A 14,261-nucleotide genomic window follows, 5' to 3' on the forward strand; every position below is an offset into this window, starting at 1 on the left:
GACCATCGGTCAAACGGTAGCAGCTCGGAGAAGGTACACATAGAAAACCTTAACATAAATATCATATTATTACATAATAATGCAATTTTAATAAGATGGAGAAGCAACAGGTGTGTTGCTTCACTTATGACAGCGATGTTGTGGTTGTAACAAGAGTGCAAGGCTTCCTCAGGAAGGCACTTAAACTGAGAACTGATCTGCTAGCATTTGTCAACGTTTCAGAGACTGAATCATGGGCAGTTTTTTTTTTTTTTTAATATATCCGTGTGCTTCTGACCAGAAGACAAGGGCATCTGTGTGTCACGCTGCATAATGAACACGGAACAGCCGGCCTCTATCACCAAACTGAGAATGATGCAATGAGAGAGGAGAGCTTTGTTTGTAAATGAATGAGGAGAAAAGTGAGTCAGCACAATTCAGCGCTTCAAGTGCTGCATTTCCTTTATGGGATGTAGACGGCGACAGGGCGGGAGTTCCAAACATGAATTCATGAACGAGACTCTAGCGTTTCACAGCAACATGACACTTTTGCCCCAAAACTAAAGAAGAAGAAGAAGAAAAAAAAAAAAAAAGAATCACCTGGATTGAATTTCCAGAGATCGTTGAAGTGCCGGTCAAGACGGGCATTGTATCCTCCAAATATGTAGAGCTCCCCGTTGTAGGAAACTAAACACAAATCACCCAATTTTTATGATTGATCGAAAAGATGACAGACATTTGCTTCACAGTAAATTGAACCAGTGAAATTAGCTCGGTTTGTCTAATGACATAGGGTCACATAAACAATATCACAACAAATGTTGGAGAATGAAACAGACAAAGGTCACAAAAGAAAATGTACGAATCCGTTCAAAAATTTGAAAATAACAACAAAAAAACAAAAACAAAAAAATAAATATATATATATATTTTGTTTATGTCTTACAGGCTGAATGACTCCTGCGCCCCTCTGGTAACGGCTGCGTTGAAGGGGTGCTCAGCCAGCAGTTGGTCTCCGTGTCGAACACTTTGATCTTGTTGCAGTAGATCTCATTGTTGGAATGGAAGGGACCGAAGCGGTCTGCCCTTCCTCCGAACACAAACATTTTTGTCCCAATGATGGTGGCTGAGTGGAAGTCTCTCCATCGTGCCGGAGTGCCCTTTGAACAAAAGAAACATGGGTGCACAACCTTACTTTCACCCCAGTCAAGACAGAACAACATCAGGCAAACAGCTCCATCTAGAGGACTTAGTTACCAACTACAAAAGGCCACAAAAATTCAAACCACCTCTGAAGCACAACCGGTCTTTCCTAAAGTTCTACAAAACAGTAGCAGGCGTGTTGTACAGAATTTAATAGAAGCCAGCCCAAGAACTAACATCCAGCTGTATTACAAGAAAACCATTAACGCAACCAACAGTAAAATGCGATCTGCCTCCACTGAATGAAGCCATGCCAAACAAAGGAGAGCTTCTAGTTCCTTCGCATTAAGCTGGCCTATAGCCACGCTAAAGCCTTTCACATGCCTTCCTCTCCAGAATGTGCTGCAATTGTCTCCAATCAATTTTAAGTACACAGACTTTATTTTGCATTCTAATAAGTACAAAATATCATGAAAAACAGGCCTTGTAAACACTTAAAGACTATTTTCTGTGAAGCCTCAAATACATTTGGTTTTCAGTGTAAACACTTTATTTACGTCACCCCAAAAAATATGCAAGACTGATGACATGCAGAAAACACATGTATTATTCATTAATATACACAATTAAAACTGAAAATGTCATACTATAGTCTTCTTGACGACAAAATGTCATCAGTTAGTAGCTAAAACCACATCTCTATAAGCTGGTGTCTATGTTGCAAAGATGCCTTACGAGATATTGAGCACGTTGACTGTGCACACATACACGTAATATTCTAAAAGGGTGGTGTTCATAATCCTCTGTGAGGTTTTTGTATTTGGCTAGCTACCAGTTAGCAGCATTACACTGTAGTGGTTTTGTAACAGCCAGTCTGGGCACATATGTAGAAACACTGCCAACGTCAGTAACCAACAGTGTTTTGTTGATGTTCAGCTGTGCCTTGAAGGTAGTTGAACCATTTTGTTTTTGTATTTCATTGAATGAATGTTTTCAGGGAATACTCAAATGATTGTTGTGAACATTTCATACCAAGACGTTCCCCACACAGAATTAACAACCGGTGTTTTAAACTCACTCTGGCATTAATTAAAGACCAAACCATGGTGGTGGTATCCAGCCTGTGGATGTCATTGGAGAAGCAGTCAGCCTAAAAACCAGCAGAGGAGACGAATTAGATCAAATTTCAATGTTTCATTGAAACTAGTGGAGAGTGGTGAAGACTCACCAGTTGCTCGTATCCTCCAAATATATACATTGCCTTCCCCAGGATGCAGGCTGAGTGGCCATCCCTTGCCCCAGGGACTGTCCCCGAGATCTTGGGCGTGGACCATCTGTGGGTATCTTTGAAGCAAGAACGGGTTATTAAGTACAAATTTACCATGTGTGTCAGATGCAACAATGGAAAACCATCACACACGTGCAGGTGTTACCGCTCCCCACCATAAAAACGGTTTTCTCTCCCTTTTGCTAGCACAAACTTAACATCAAACGGGTGCACCTGAGAGGAAATACAGCCTCTAAAATTCTCCCCTGACAGAGTTAGATGAGGGTTTACTTACTGACATCAAAGGCATAAAGCACATTGCAGGCCCCCTCTGTGTCGTTGCGCCCACCCCAGAGGTAGATTGTATCATCCAACAGCACAGCTGTATGGCCATAACGCATATACGGCACTTCACGGGCAAGTTCACGGGCACGTTCACTTCCTCCGGTCCTCACCGGAGGCAACTTCATCCAGCGCAACGACACTGAAACACAAAATAGTTAAGATAGCTATACAAACTCAGTTTACATCACTTTTGAATCTGTGTTTGTATACGTTTTAGAAATGAAATACCCCAAAGCCTAACCCATTTTCACTAAATAGTAATACTTTAAAACAAGACTATAAAGTAGACCAATAGCAACCTATTTTTTTATTTTTCTTAAACAGTCTTGCAGAAGTGTCAGTTTACGTTTTAATGTTAAGAGCTGAGAATTAAACACAATTAGTTTAACATTTGAGAGATAAAGATTAAGATATTTAAACCAAGCTCAAACAGCTATTTAACACATCTGCGTTCCGAAACGTCAAAATTAAATTGGGTTTGCCAGTTAACTTTTCGCTTACTTTGCTGTGTTTTAAACATATAGTAAGGTGTGTTTCTGATAAACAAAAAGAAGAAAATTACATTTTGAATAACTGCAATCATTGCTGTAAGACAGACATCAAAGAGTAGGAGCACAAAGCAAAATGGCAAGAAACGGTATCTATGGCGGTCCTGTTTCCATTACAATCAGCGAAAGAGCTGGTTTCACAAATCTTTTTGTGATCGAGCCACAGCAGGTGGCTGACCACAGAGAAGATGAAACTCTAAAATGGGTTACAAGAAAGAAAGGGGAGCAGTTTTAAACGATTCAAGGCAGATCATTTAGGGGAAAACACCTGTGATTGTGAGTTAGCAACTGAAAAACTACCAGACAATTTCACTAACCACAATGGAAAGCCTGAAGTTTAACTACAGGCGACTGTTAAGGCAGTGCAGGCTTGAACGATTCAGAAACTCTTATCTTTTCAACTTGAAAAACAAATAGTGCCCAGCGGATATAGCATATATATATATATATATATATATATATATATGTAGCATGAATTTAAGTATGAATTCCACCAATTCTATATCAATATACACACTTTTCACTAACAAGAGCGCTTGAGACATTGAAATTGTTCTTGTTTTTTTTCACTGAAAGTTATAAATAACTGAGTCGTGCTCATTGCAAAAAAATAAAACGGTTGGAAGCAACAAACATTGTTAAGAGAATTCGTGTACTTAAAATTTGAGAGAAAAAAAGAGGGCTTTCTATGAAATCCCTGAACATAAATATGCATAAGTACACCACCTACCTGTGTTGAAGACATGCACGTCAATTTGACGGAGTGTCTCGTAGTCTTCCCCAGAGCAGTAGCCTCCAAAGGAGTACACTTTGTGCCCCACCGCCACAGCAGCATGGTTGACTCTCCGTGGCCCTCCTTCTAGGTGCACCGACCAGCGCAACATTCCACGCCCAAGCACCTCTCTGACTGCGAGTCCTTAGACCATCACTCTGTCGTCCGCTTGGATCCCATCAAGCCCATACCACTGAAACCTAGCGATCACAACAACAAGAAGTTATGCAGCTCTCCGGTTCGAGCACAACAGGGCAAACTGTGAGCGACGACCGAGGGAAGCTCAAAGTGCACCTGCTCTCCTGGCGAACTCAGCTCTGCTGTTACAGTAGCCCCTGTATCTAAGCTGTGAGAGTATTTTGAGAGGTGATTAGACCTAAACCTACCAGTCCTCATTCTTTCAATTCACAACTCTCCCTACACCCTCCCACTACGCCCCTTAAGGGAAATACCATATCAGAAAAATGCAATATCAATATCACTGCACATATATGGAATCTCCAAGAAATAATGAGGTCTTAATAAGTTTCCTGAGCTATAATGAATGTTTCCGATCAAGTTCAGAGAGAGCAACGCTAAACTATAATTTGTCCATCTTGACAGTTGTCTTCGCATGGTTATCCAGTCATGTAAGACCAACTGCTAAAACCAGTTTGATGTCTGGTGAAAGCTAAAAGCCACTAAAGAGCTTCTGTCAGCGATGACAGCTCGCACTTCAACAACATATCCAGACACAGAATTCAAATTAGCAGCAAAAAGAGAGTAATATTCACCACTTGTATTACAAAGACAAAAATTTTACTTCTGAAATTAGAGTGAAACTACCTCTGACTAAACCATGTCTCCCCCTTCTACTTTCTGTCTCAATGACTCAGTTTCTCACTGACCTCCAACCTTTGTTTGCCCTTAAAAATAACACCACCACCCCCCCTCTATTTCAATCGCACATATCTCTGACGAGCAACACAAGCCAGCTAGGGTCCATGGGGAAACGGAGTGTCACCTTAAACCCATGTTTTGTTTACCACTCTGCAGCTGTTTTGGAGCATGGTGCACAGACTGCCACGTAAACTCTATACACCACTTGAGCTGTACAGAGACTTCTCAATATGTAACAGTAACAAAACTCATGATCATCTCTTCGTTGCAACAGAACATGTTCCTAAAGGGTTCACAGCACATATTTAACCCGAGTGTCTCACCACCTGTCTGCAGCACATAGATTAGGAGAACAAGGACAATTTAATGAAAGCTTCCTCCAACTGAACAGGACATTAATGATGTCAGATAACTAGCCTTGTCCCCGACAACTGCAAAGGACCACAATGGGTTAGTAAAACAAACAAACAAACAAAAAAGGAAAGCATACTGATGCAGATCTCATATGGTCATGTGTGCTGGAAACGCACACATCGTTGATTAATATAGACCCAGTGACATTGAGCTGCAACAATAACTAAAGACCAGATAACGCCTCAGATACAAGCTAGCAGTCTTTGGCTAACGTTATTAGTCAGTGAAAACAAACGTCTGTGACGGAGACAAAATACTCAACAGCACAGCTGCCAAACTCAACTTTCAAAATAACAACAGCCACAGTATGGCGAGTTTAGTGCTCCCATAACCAAGCAATTTCGCGTTGTTATGGAGAAGCGGCTGCTAGTTAGGCTAAAGCTAATCCATAGATGCTAAGTACCTAATTTAGCTGTTAGCTAGCTAACGTGAACTGCATAAGAACGACTGGTAACAGTAACACAAGGGTGTTTATTATATCCCTTATCAGGATTAAGAATCGGTTACCTGACAAACAGTAATATCAATACATAGTTTAACTACCTTTGGGTCGAGTCGCTTGTGGTTAACTGGTACTTAGACAGGCATAACTATCCAGTGAGGGGAGCTCTTACCGAGATGTTGTTAGGAGAGGCCGCCGCTAGCGCCCCCTACCGGATGCTTTTATCCTGAGGAGATTGTGCATGTGAATTTCTTATTCACCAAAACTAAAAGCTGTTTTCTAAAAATGAGGATAAAATGGCATGTCGCTTTCACACTTTTTAAATTATTGACACTATGCTGGATAAAAGGGAAAGTTTTTAACCACTGTGGCCAGATTTAACTAGTTCGGCAGATTGAATACAGCTTGCTATGTTGGAGAAACATTCTAAAATTGGTTCCAACTGACAACCTTTGAAGCAACATTTCTGCAAAACAACAACTTGATCACCCAAATCAAGATATGAAAATAACATAATCATGAGCAAATATAAATTTAGTCGCACTGGCTGCAAGACAGACGTATAAATTGGGAGAGCTGCATCTCAGAAAGCGGGTCTGGATCTTGGAGCTGATATGATATACTCGTTCAAAAATCTATAGCCAGGACCATTTAGAAATATTAAATGATAAGATCCTGCTCAAGAGCAACTATTTCCATCTTCAATCCTCAGCAGTGACGTAACTGTCACCAAATATAACACTTGATTGCAACTAAATTCCTCTAATAATGCTAATAATGAAACCTAGTAAAATGTTCTATGTAGCTAAAATTTGTGTATTTTTAGTTTTCTTCTGTAATTCCAGCAGAATAAGGCAGTGGAACATCTTGAATCTCCAGTTTTGACAGAAATGCAGTTACATAATAGGGCCAACCACTCAAACCAGAACTTCTTGTTTAGGTAAGAGGTAAGACAATCTCATTCAAAATCCCTTTGACACCTTTTCCACACTAACACCAAAAACATTTTCAGATGTCCAACACTGTGTGGTTTTGCTCACAAGTTCTAGACATTTATGCAAGTACGATTAAATGTCTGTTACAAATGGTAGAGATGTAAGGCCTCGGATGAGGCAAGAGGTTGAGAGAACATGAGTAACATGAGGTGATTCGACGAGGATCTGTCAATGACTGAGAGAAGCCAAGGGGATTATATAGAGAAAGAAACTAATGAGGAAGTGACTGCAGCTCAGACAAATTGACAAGGAAACAGGTGTGGAAATGAAGCTTAGAACCAGACAGGCGGGAACTGAGGAAACAAAGAATAATGACCAGAATGTAGACAGAAGACTGAAAACATAAGGATATGAGAACATAGAACATTAAACAAAAAAAAAAACACACTAGAAAAAACACAAATCATGACAGAAGAAGCAACTCCATTAGCAAGTTCAGTCAAGAAGTCAAGGAGTCATTTTAGCCAGTTCAGGAGCTGGCTAAAATATACGTAATTCATAGAAAATCAGTCATTTTTATTAATTTGTTAATTTAGCTGACAAGAAACGACTTCTCTGACCAGCTGCTGCACTGTATAACACCAGCAACAAACTAAAAAAAAGTTGGGATTGAAGCAACAAAACAAAACAAATGGATAGAATATACAAATAACAATGTTGTGGAAGAATCTACAAACAGCAGATTAACTGGTGGCTTGGTTAGGGTGTCAGGATTGGACGTAAAAGAAGCCTCCACCAAAGTCTTTCCAAGCAAGGATGGACCCTGGCTGACCACTTTGTGCCAAACTGTGAGAGAATCATCAATAAGCTCCAAAACAGGGTTTCTCATTGCAAAGGGAATCAGAAATCTATGAGAAACGTTCATGCTACAGTGATCGATATAGCCTTGTGTGCTCAGGAGCACCTTGGATGCAGAGACGGACTCAACACAGTTCACCGAAATGTAACATGAAACTGTATTATGCAAGGAGGAAGCCATATGTATCGACCCTGCAGGAAAACGTCAAAGAGTTTGCCAGGAGCAAGTTCATTTAAGATGGACAGAGAGTGGACACAAGTTCTGTGTTCAGATGAGTCCATGTTTCAGCTTGCCTTTTGGACAAATGTATTGTGGGGGTCTTTGTGTTAAATGTGAGAAAGATTATCAAGACTGTTATCAGCAAAAGGTACAAAAGTCAGCGTCTGTGATGCTGCTGGGTTGCGTCAGCTCCTATGGGATGGATGGCTTACATATATATGACATCACCACTAATACAGTGGTGTATATTAGAATTTAGGAGATACATATGCTATCATCAAAGCAAAATCTTTTAGTGGGAAATAATTGGATAGATTAGCAGGACAATGCCAGACATCATTCTACACAACTTACAACAGCCCAGCTTCATAGACTTCATAGAGTGTGTGTACTTGACTGGTCGGCCTGCAGTAGAGATCTGTCTTCGAATGAAAATGTATGGAGCATAATGAAAAGCAGTATCAGACAACTACAGACTGTAAAATCATGTATTCAACAAGAATGAACACAGATTCCTCTTGCACAACAGCAACGATCAGTATTTTCTGTTCCCGATCTGTTACAAAGTGTGATTAAATGAAAGGGTGATGTCACACAGTGGTAAAGATGAGTGTATTGCTGACATCAATTAAGAATCTTGTTTATATCTCCTTAATACAATTAAACTGGTTAGTTGTTAGTAAAGACACTGCAAATAATTTATTTGGACAAGTGTCAAGTGCAATTAGAAAATTGTAGATTTATGTTTTTCTTGAAATTGGGCTTTTTAATTCAGGGAGGTAAGGCAAGGCAAGTTTATTTGTATAGCACAATTCAACAACAAGGTGATTCAAAGTGCTTTACAGATACATTAAAACAGTAGAAATAAAAAGCATGATTTAAATTTTAAACAAAAAAGAAAGAAATAAGAACAATAGATAAAATCATATAAAATCAGTAGTTAAAATGTGATTAAGTTTTGAAACTCAAGCTTCAGATTTGGAGCTTTATTCAATTGCAGCTGAAAATAGGTGTGTCTTCAGCCTGGAATTAAATACACTGAGTGTTTCAGCTGATCTGAGGCTTTCTGGGAGCATAGAAGCTGAAAGCAGCTTCTCCATGTCTAGTTCTGACTCTGGGAACTGATAAAAGACCGGATCCAGATGACCTGAGGGGCTTGGAATTTTCATACTGGGTCAGGAGGTCACTGATGTATTTTGGTCCTAGACCATTCAGAGTTTTATAGACCAGCATCAGAACTTTAAAGTCTATCCTCTGATGGACAGGCAGCCAGTGTAAAGACCTCAGAGCTGGACTGATGTGGTCAACTTCTTTGGTCTTAGTGAGGACTCGAGCAGCAGAGTTCTGAATGAGCTGCAGTTGTCTAACTGACTTTTTATGTAAAGATACTGTTACAGTAATCAAGCCTACTAAAGATGAATGCATGGACTAGTTTTTCCAGGTCCTGCTGAGACATCAGATCTTTTAACCTTGATATATTCTTAAGGTGATAGTAGGCTGACTTTGTTACTGCCTTAATGTGTTTTTCCAAATTTAGGTCTGAGTCCATCACTACACCCAGATTTCTGGCCTGGTGGGTAGGCTTCTTTTTCATGGTTCTTTTATTTCCAAGGCCAGTCACAGTCCCCAGTGACTGCTGGTATAGGCTCCAGCTGTAGAAAATGGATGAGACCAGCATTTACAGTGGTCGTTTGTGTTACACGCACAATAACTGAACTGCAGCAGCAGGTGGCACTGTGGGATTGTTGAGGTCAGCAGGCTGTCAGAGAACTCAATCGCACTCTTGCCCAAAGTGTTTCCAAAAATAAAACCCTAGTGTTTTTTTCGTCAGATAACGTGACCGAATCAAAAATTCGGTGTGGTTGAGGAGCACCTCAGCAGAGGATGTGATAATCTGATAGTATGCTGCTTGCATGGCAATCCTTCAAAATGGCTGGCAGAGCATAGCCATTTAGTAAGCAACTTCCATAGAAATCTCTGTGTTTTTCTTGTCCGGTTTAAAGAATACCGCAGCGTAGTACAGAACGCTGGCCTGTGTGTAATATTCAACCACCAAACGAGGCGAACAACCCTAGCTTATTCGAGTGTTATACTGTGGTCAAATTGAGAAGTTTATAGGTATGTGCATGTGTCTGATGTTAAGAAAAGTCCCTCATATTGCATTCATGACTGAAACCCAAGTCAGCCCTATCAATAAATTAGAATTTGCTCTTTGGAAGGCTTCCGAGGTTGGAGAACAAAATAGTCTTCATCTGAGGTTCATATGGTCATGGCTGACCTAATCCAACTGTAACTGAGGTCCAAGTGACAAAGCAAAGGACAAATATGAACAAATATGAAAGAGCTTGCAAGTTTTTTATATGCATAGTCTAACCCTGTGCTTGTAAATTTCACTAGAACCCCTTAAAAAGCATGTTTCACACATTTAGACTGTAAATATGATGCACCATGCAATTTTACTATGCTACCTAAATTGAATTATAGGGGTGGGTTTAGTGTAATCATTGGCTCAAAATGGTCAGGCTGAGGTGAAAGTCGAGCCATGTAAAAGGATTATGGCACAGAGGATCCATATTACAGCTGTTATGGATCTGTCTCTATCACTGCCCAAGTCTGGTACACTAAGGAGGGGCTTGTGATTGATTCATCGTGTGTCAGCATTCCAACTACATGCCAGCTGCACGCCGTGCACAATGGTGAGATTGTGCCTGTGGCTGCCCAAACGACAGCTGCCGATAACTGCTGCTGTTTCAGGCTCTGATAGATGATTATGCAGACACTCGAGGAATAATGAAATGCAGAAATTAGTAGTGACTGTTATTTCTCGAAAAGTTAGAGTTGAAATAGTTCAAATGTAGTTGGGTTAGGGGAGCTGTGTAGTTCATAGCTTACTACTTTTATGTTTTCTGGTGTGAAATCAAACATGTTAAATGGGTTAGAAAAGTGTCATCTGTGGATCAAAAAAGCGGTTTGTAGGTCTTTCTCATGCACCTTTGATTTTACACAAGCGCAGTTAGGTGATGCTATTGTCGGAAAGCTAATCCAGAAATTTCTGAATAAATTTACCTAAAAAGATAATATCTATGGCAGTTAATTGGTTTTTGAGCTTGTGCATTCAAACCTAATATTGCATGATATAGGATGTAATACATGAATATCATAGAGAGGAGTGTATGCCTTTCCCTATTAGATTTTGTGCCTGTTGCAAGTCTACAAATTCACCCAAAGAGAGAAAACGAATGGGACTCTTTGGCCCAGCCCATCCTAGTGAAAGTCTTTGTTGTCTCCTGTACTAACACACCCAATGTGTTTTGCCTCAAAAGACAGGCCTGCCTTACCACCTGTCAGCCTTTGAACAGATTGCGTCACCCATCTGCCCTGCTGAGCCACTCTTTGACACATTTGCTTAGTGATGTGTTTCGCTAACTTTATAGCTAGCACATGTGGTGTCTGCTTTGACATAGAGAGCAGCAGTTGTCCAACTGGAGCATAGCTCTGCAAGTCAACAACAACTGCTGAAACCAACTGTTGTTCGGTATTCTTGGGCAGGCCCAGTGATGGAAGAGCTTTGCAATGCTTTGTGGCAGAGAAAAACACAGCCTCTACTTAAAAATGGCTCTTTTGGTTAACCTTTTTCTTTACCATGCTGCATAAAACCCCCAAGTGCTGTTATTACGAACAGTGAAAGCAACTCTGTGCAAAATAACCTAATTGATAAGCGGAAAGGGAATAAAGTGTTTGTTGATGTCAACAGGAAAAACAAATACAGTAATAGTTGGGTAAGAGTTTGTTTTAGCCACTTTGTGGCATTATTTCCATCTGCTTCTCTAATGACTTCCATCAGAGCACTGGACTTGCTTGAAAATGTTACTGCTGAGGTCCTTTCAAAGTTTCCATCATGTGCTTTGTTTGCGTGGGCCTTCAGAAAGAAACATTCTGGCTTCAGAGACAGTCATGGTGTTGTTGACACATTGCCTAAAATTGACATAAGTCAAAATATGAGCTCCTACTCCAAACGCATGCATCCACACACTAAAACCACAACTTTTGTGCGGTGTGCAGAGATATTTCCCATACAGATTTTTGTTTGACGTACAGATTTGACTTCCGCTATAGCAGGATTAGGTCAGCAGCATTAGGCCATCCAGAATGATGTCATAGAGCATGATCTAAGTCTGTGGCCAGATGACTGAATCATACGTTTTCCTTTAATTCCAGGGTTATTAAATGAACAGAGCTTCCCTCTGTGAGTTTTTCAAGAAGACGATTGGTATGTGCCTCGGGCCATTTTCTCACTTATGGTTCATTTGAATTGCTCTGAATGAAGAGTAAAATTAGTACTTTGTAACAGCTTTTATTGGACAGGCTATGTTTCTAATTACACATTAACCAACAAGCTGTACTCTATAAGAAAAGTCGAGGGGCGAAGCAAGGAGACAGGTTATTGGACAAAGCTTAAAATACTGAGCAGATGAGGGTTTTAACAGAGTATTATCATTTCCACACCGGTCATAAAACATGCACAAATGCTTTGGCGGCATCTCGGTTTGATGAGAGTTGGTTCAAATGCTCTTTATTGCCATTATCATCACCCGTGAACATCTTGTTTGAGAGAGACTGAGAAAATGAGCAGCAGGTTTAGGAATCAAAACAGATTGTCATTGCAGTTGTAACCTGACTATTTATTCTATCTATCTTCTTTTTTTTTGTCTTTTTGTGATTGATAATGCTGGCAATCTACACTGCATATGATCATTTGAGAATAATGCTTTCAGTTTGTGGAAGTGCATACAGTGCATGAACTTTTTGCTAAATTCCATAATACCTGGAGATCTGTGGCTTGCAGTTTTCTTTGGCAGTTAAATAAAATGCTCCCATTAGATTGTTACTTAGCATTTGTGGGATTTTAGATTGTGGTCTCTAACCACACCCACATATTATATTTTATATATCAATGTTACCATCCCACTGACTGCAACAGGAAAGACAGACAACTAGCTGCAAGAGGAATTTTCATATGGACCACTTTACTTATGTGGCTAACTTTCCGTTTTTGCCCCTTTAACGGCCCCACTTCATCTTTCCCTCCTTTCATACATTTGGGATAGTTGTTTCGAAGACTGTACAGCACCTGTTTTAAAACCAATTGTTATCATCCACGATTATGGCAGCACTGGCTGCCTTCCTTGGATTTGGTATCTCTCAGGCATTTAGTCACAAGGCCCAGGTGCTAGTCCACACCCAATCTAAAGACACTTCAGTCTTCTGATATTTTGTTTTTTCTTTTGCTTTTTAAAACGGATTTAATAAAATCTTAGTAATTCACATGCTGTGTCTTTGAGGGAACAGCTAGCCCTAAATAGTCAAAGACTGTATGTGCTTTGCAAAGTTCCGACATGTGTGCAAAGAGACGGTTTGGCTATTCAATGGCGAATAAAACTCTTTTAAGATCAATAGCCAACTATGGGATCGATTTCTGCTTTGCCACTGGCAGCTCTGCAATGAAACCATAGATCATTCGAATCAAATGTCCACAAGTGTTTTTTTTTTAAAGAAACCACAAAATATATCCTGTTTTCATGGCTCAAAGTATTTGTGATGGAAAATGCAGAAAATCGTTTTCAAAATCTGGACATAGGGGATACAAATGACATTTTGTCACTCAACTTTATTTGTAAAATTATACCACAAAGGGTGACTTTGTTAGTGTGCCAGCTGATTTTTAGCATGACTATGCCAAGCATAGCTCAGACTTGTGTCAGCAATGAGCTCATTCATTCCACTAACAGGAGATGACATGAGCGAGGCAAACAATAATGCAGAACTTTCAGGTAGGTCCAGCTTGTTATGTAAAAGCCTCAAGGCCACCTAGTACGTTAAACCAGATGAGGGCGGGGAGGGGGGTCACATTTGCCTCTTTTGTATCAAATCCAAATTGTTTGAGTTGAGGCTTAATGATGTCTTTATTGAAAGATAGAATTAAGGTTGAACTAACTGGTATTCAGGAAGGTCAGGGAACATCTGTTAAAGTTTTCTACATTGTCTGTGTGTTTATTTGTATTTTCGTATTTACTTCCAATTAGAAAATGACAGAGAAGTATTACCTCAACCAAAACATCAATTTAATCTGCAACACAATAGCACTGTTCAAAAATGACTCAGGATGTATTTCGGCTTGACTATATTTTTCCATTTGCCCGAAGCACACTGATTAAACATTTTTCTTTTTCCTCTGCTGTTTTTCTCTTTAAGTTTTCAAGTACATTGTGATTACATAATCGATCCATCACCAGTCTGAACATGTAAATGTTTAAATGTATATATGTGTAGGTTAATCTCTTTTCTGATTCATTGTCCCGCATTGAGATCGTTAAACAAGCACTTGGCAACACTTGCTTTTATAGATGTCATGCACACGAGCGAGCAATATGCCGGGTGGTTGCAGCACATGATTACAGT

The 14,261-nt window shown here is 39.9% G+C and overlaps 1 protein-coding gene across 2 annotated transcripts in view; it reads right to left on the bottom strand.

Annotated features, from left to right (window-relative positions):
- The window catches only part of klhdc3 (kelch domain containing 3), a 29,507-nt gene extending 23,525 nt beyond the window's left edge, over positions 1 to 5,982 (bottom strand). Inside the window, exons 1-7 of one of the 2 annotated variants that reach the window (XM_075476165.1) lie at positions 5,962 to 5,982; positions 4,013 to 4,254; positions 2,685 to 2,873; positions 2,351 to 2,466; positions 2,201 to 2,272; positions 926 to 1,139; positions 580 to 666 (exon numbers count right to left, since the gene is read on the bottom strand). In XM_075476165.1, the coding sequence (XP_075332280.1) occupies positions 580 to 666; positions 926 to 1,139; positions 2,201 to 2,272; positions 2,351 to 2,466; positions 2,685 to 2,873; positions 4,013 to 4,166 (832 nt within the window). In that variant the 5' untranslated portion in view covers positions 4,167 to 4,254; positions 5,962 to 5,982. Of the gene's footprint in view, positions 1 to 579; positions 667 to 925; positions 1,140 to 2,200; positions 2,273 to 2,350; positions 2,467 to 2,684; positions 2,874 to 4,012; positions 4,255 to 5,890 lie in introns of both variants that reach the window. The other variant, XM_075476156.1, reaches the window with a different exon arrangement.
- Positions 5,983 to 14,261: the final 8,279 nt, after the last annotated feature.

This window comes from Odontesthes bonariensis, chromosome 2 (assembly GCF_027942865.1).
Source record: "Odontesthes bonariensis isolate fOdoBon6 chromosome 2, fOdoBon6.hap1, whole genome shotgun sequence".
Lineage (NCBI taxonomy): Eukaryota > Metazoa > Chordata > Actinopteri > Atheriniformes > Atherinopsidae > Odontesthes > Odontesthes bonariensis.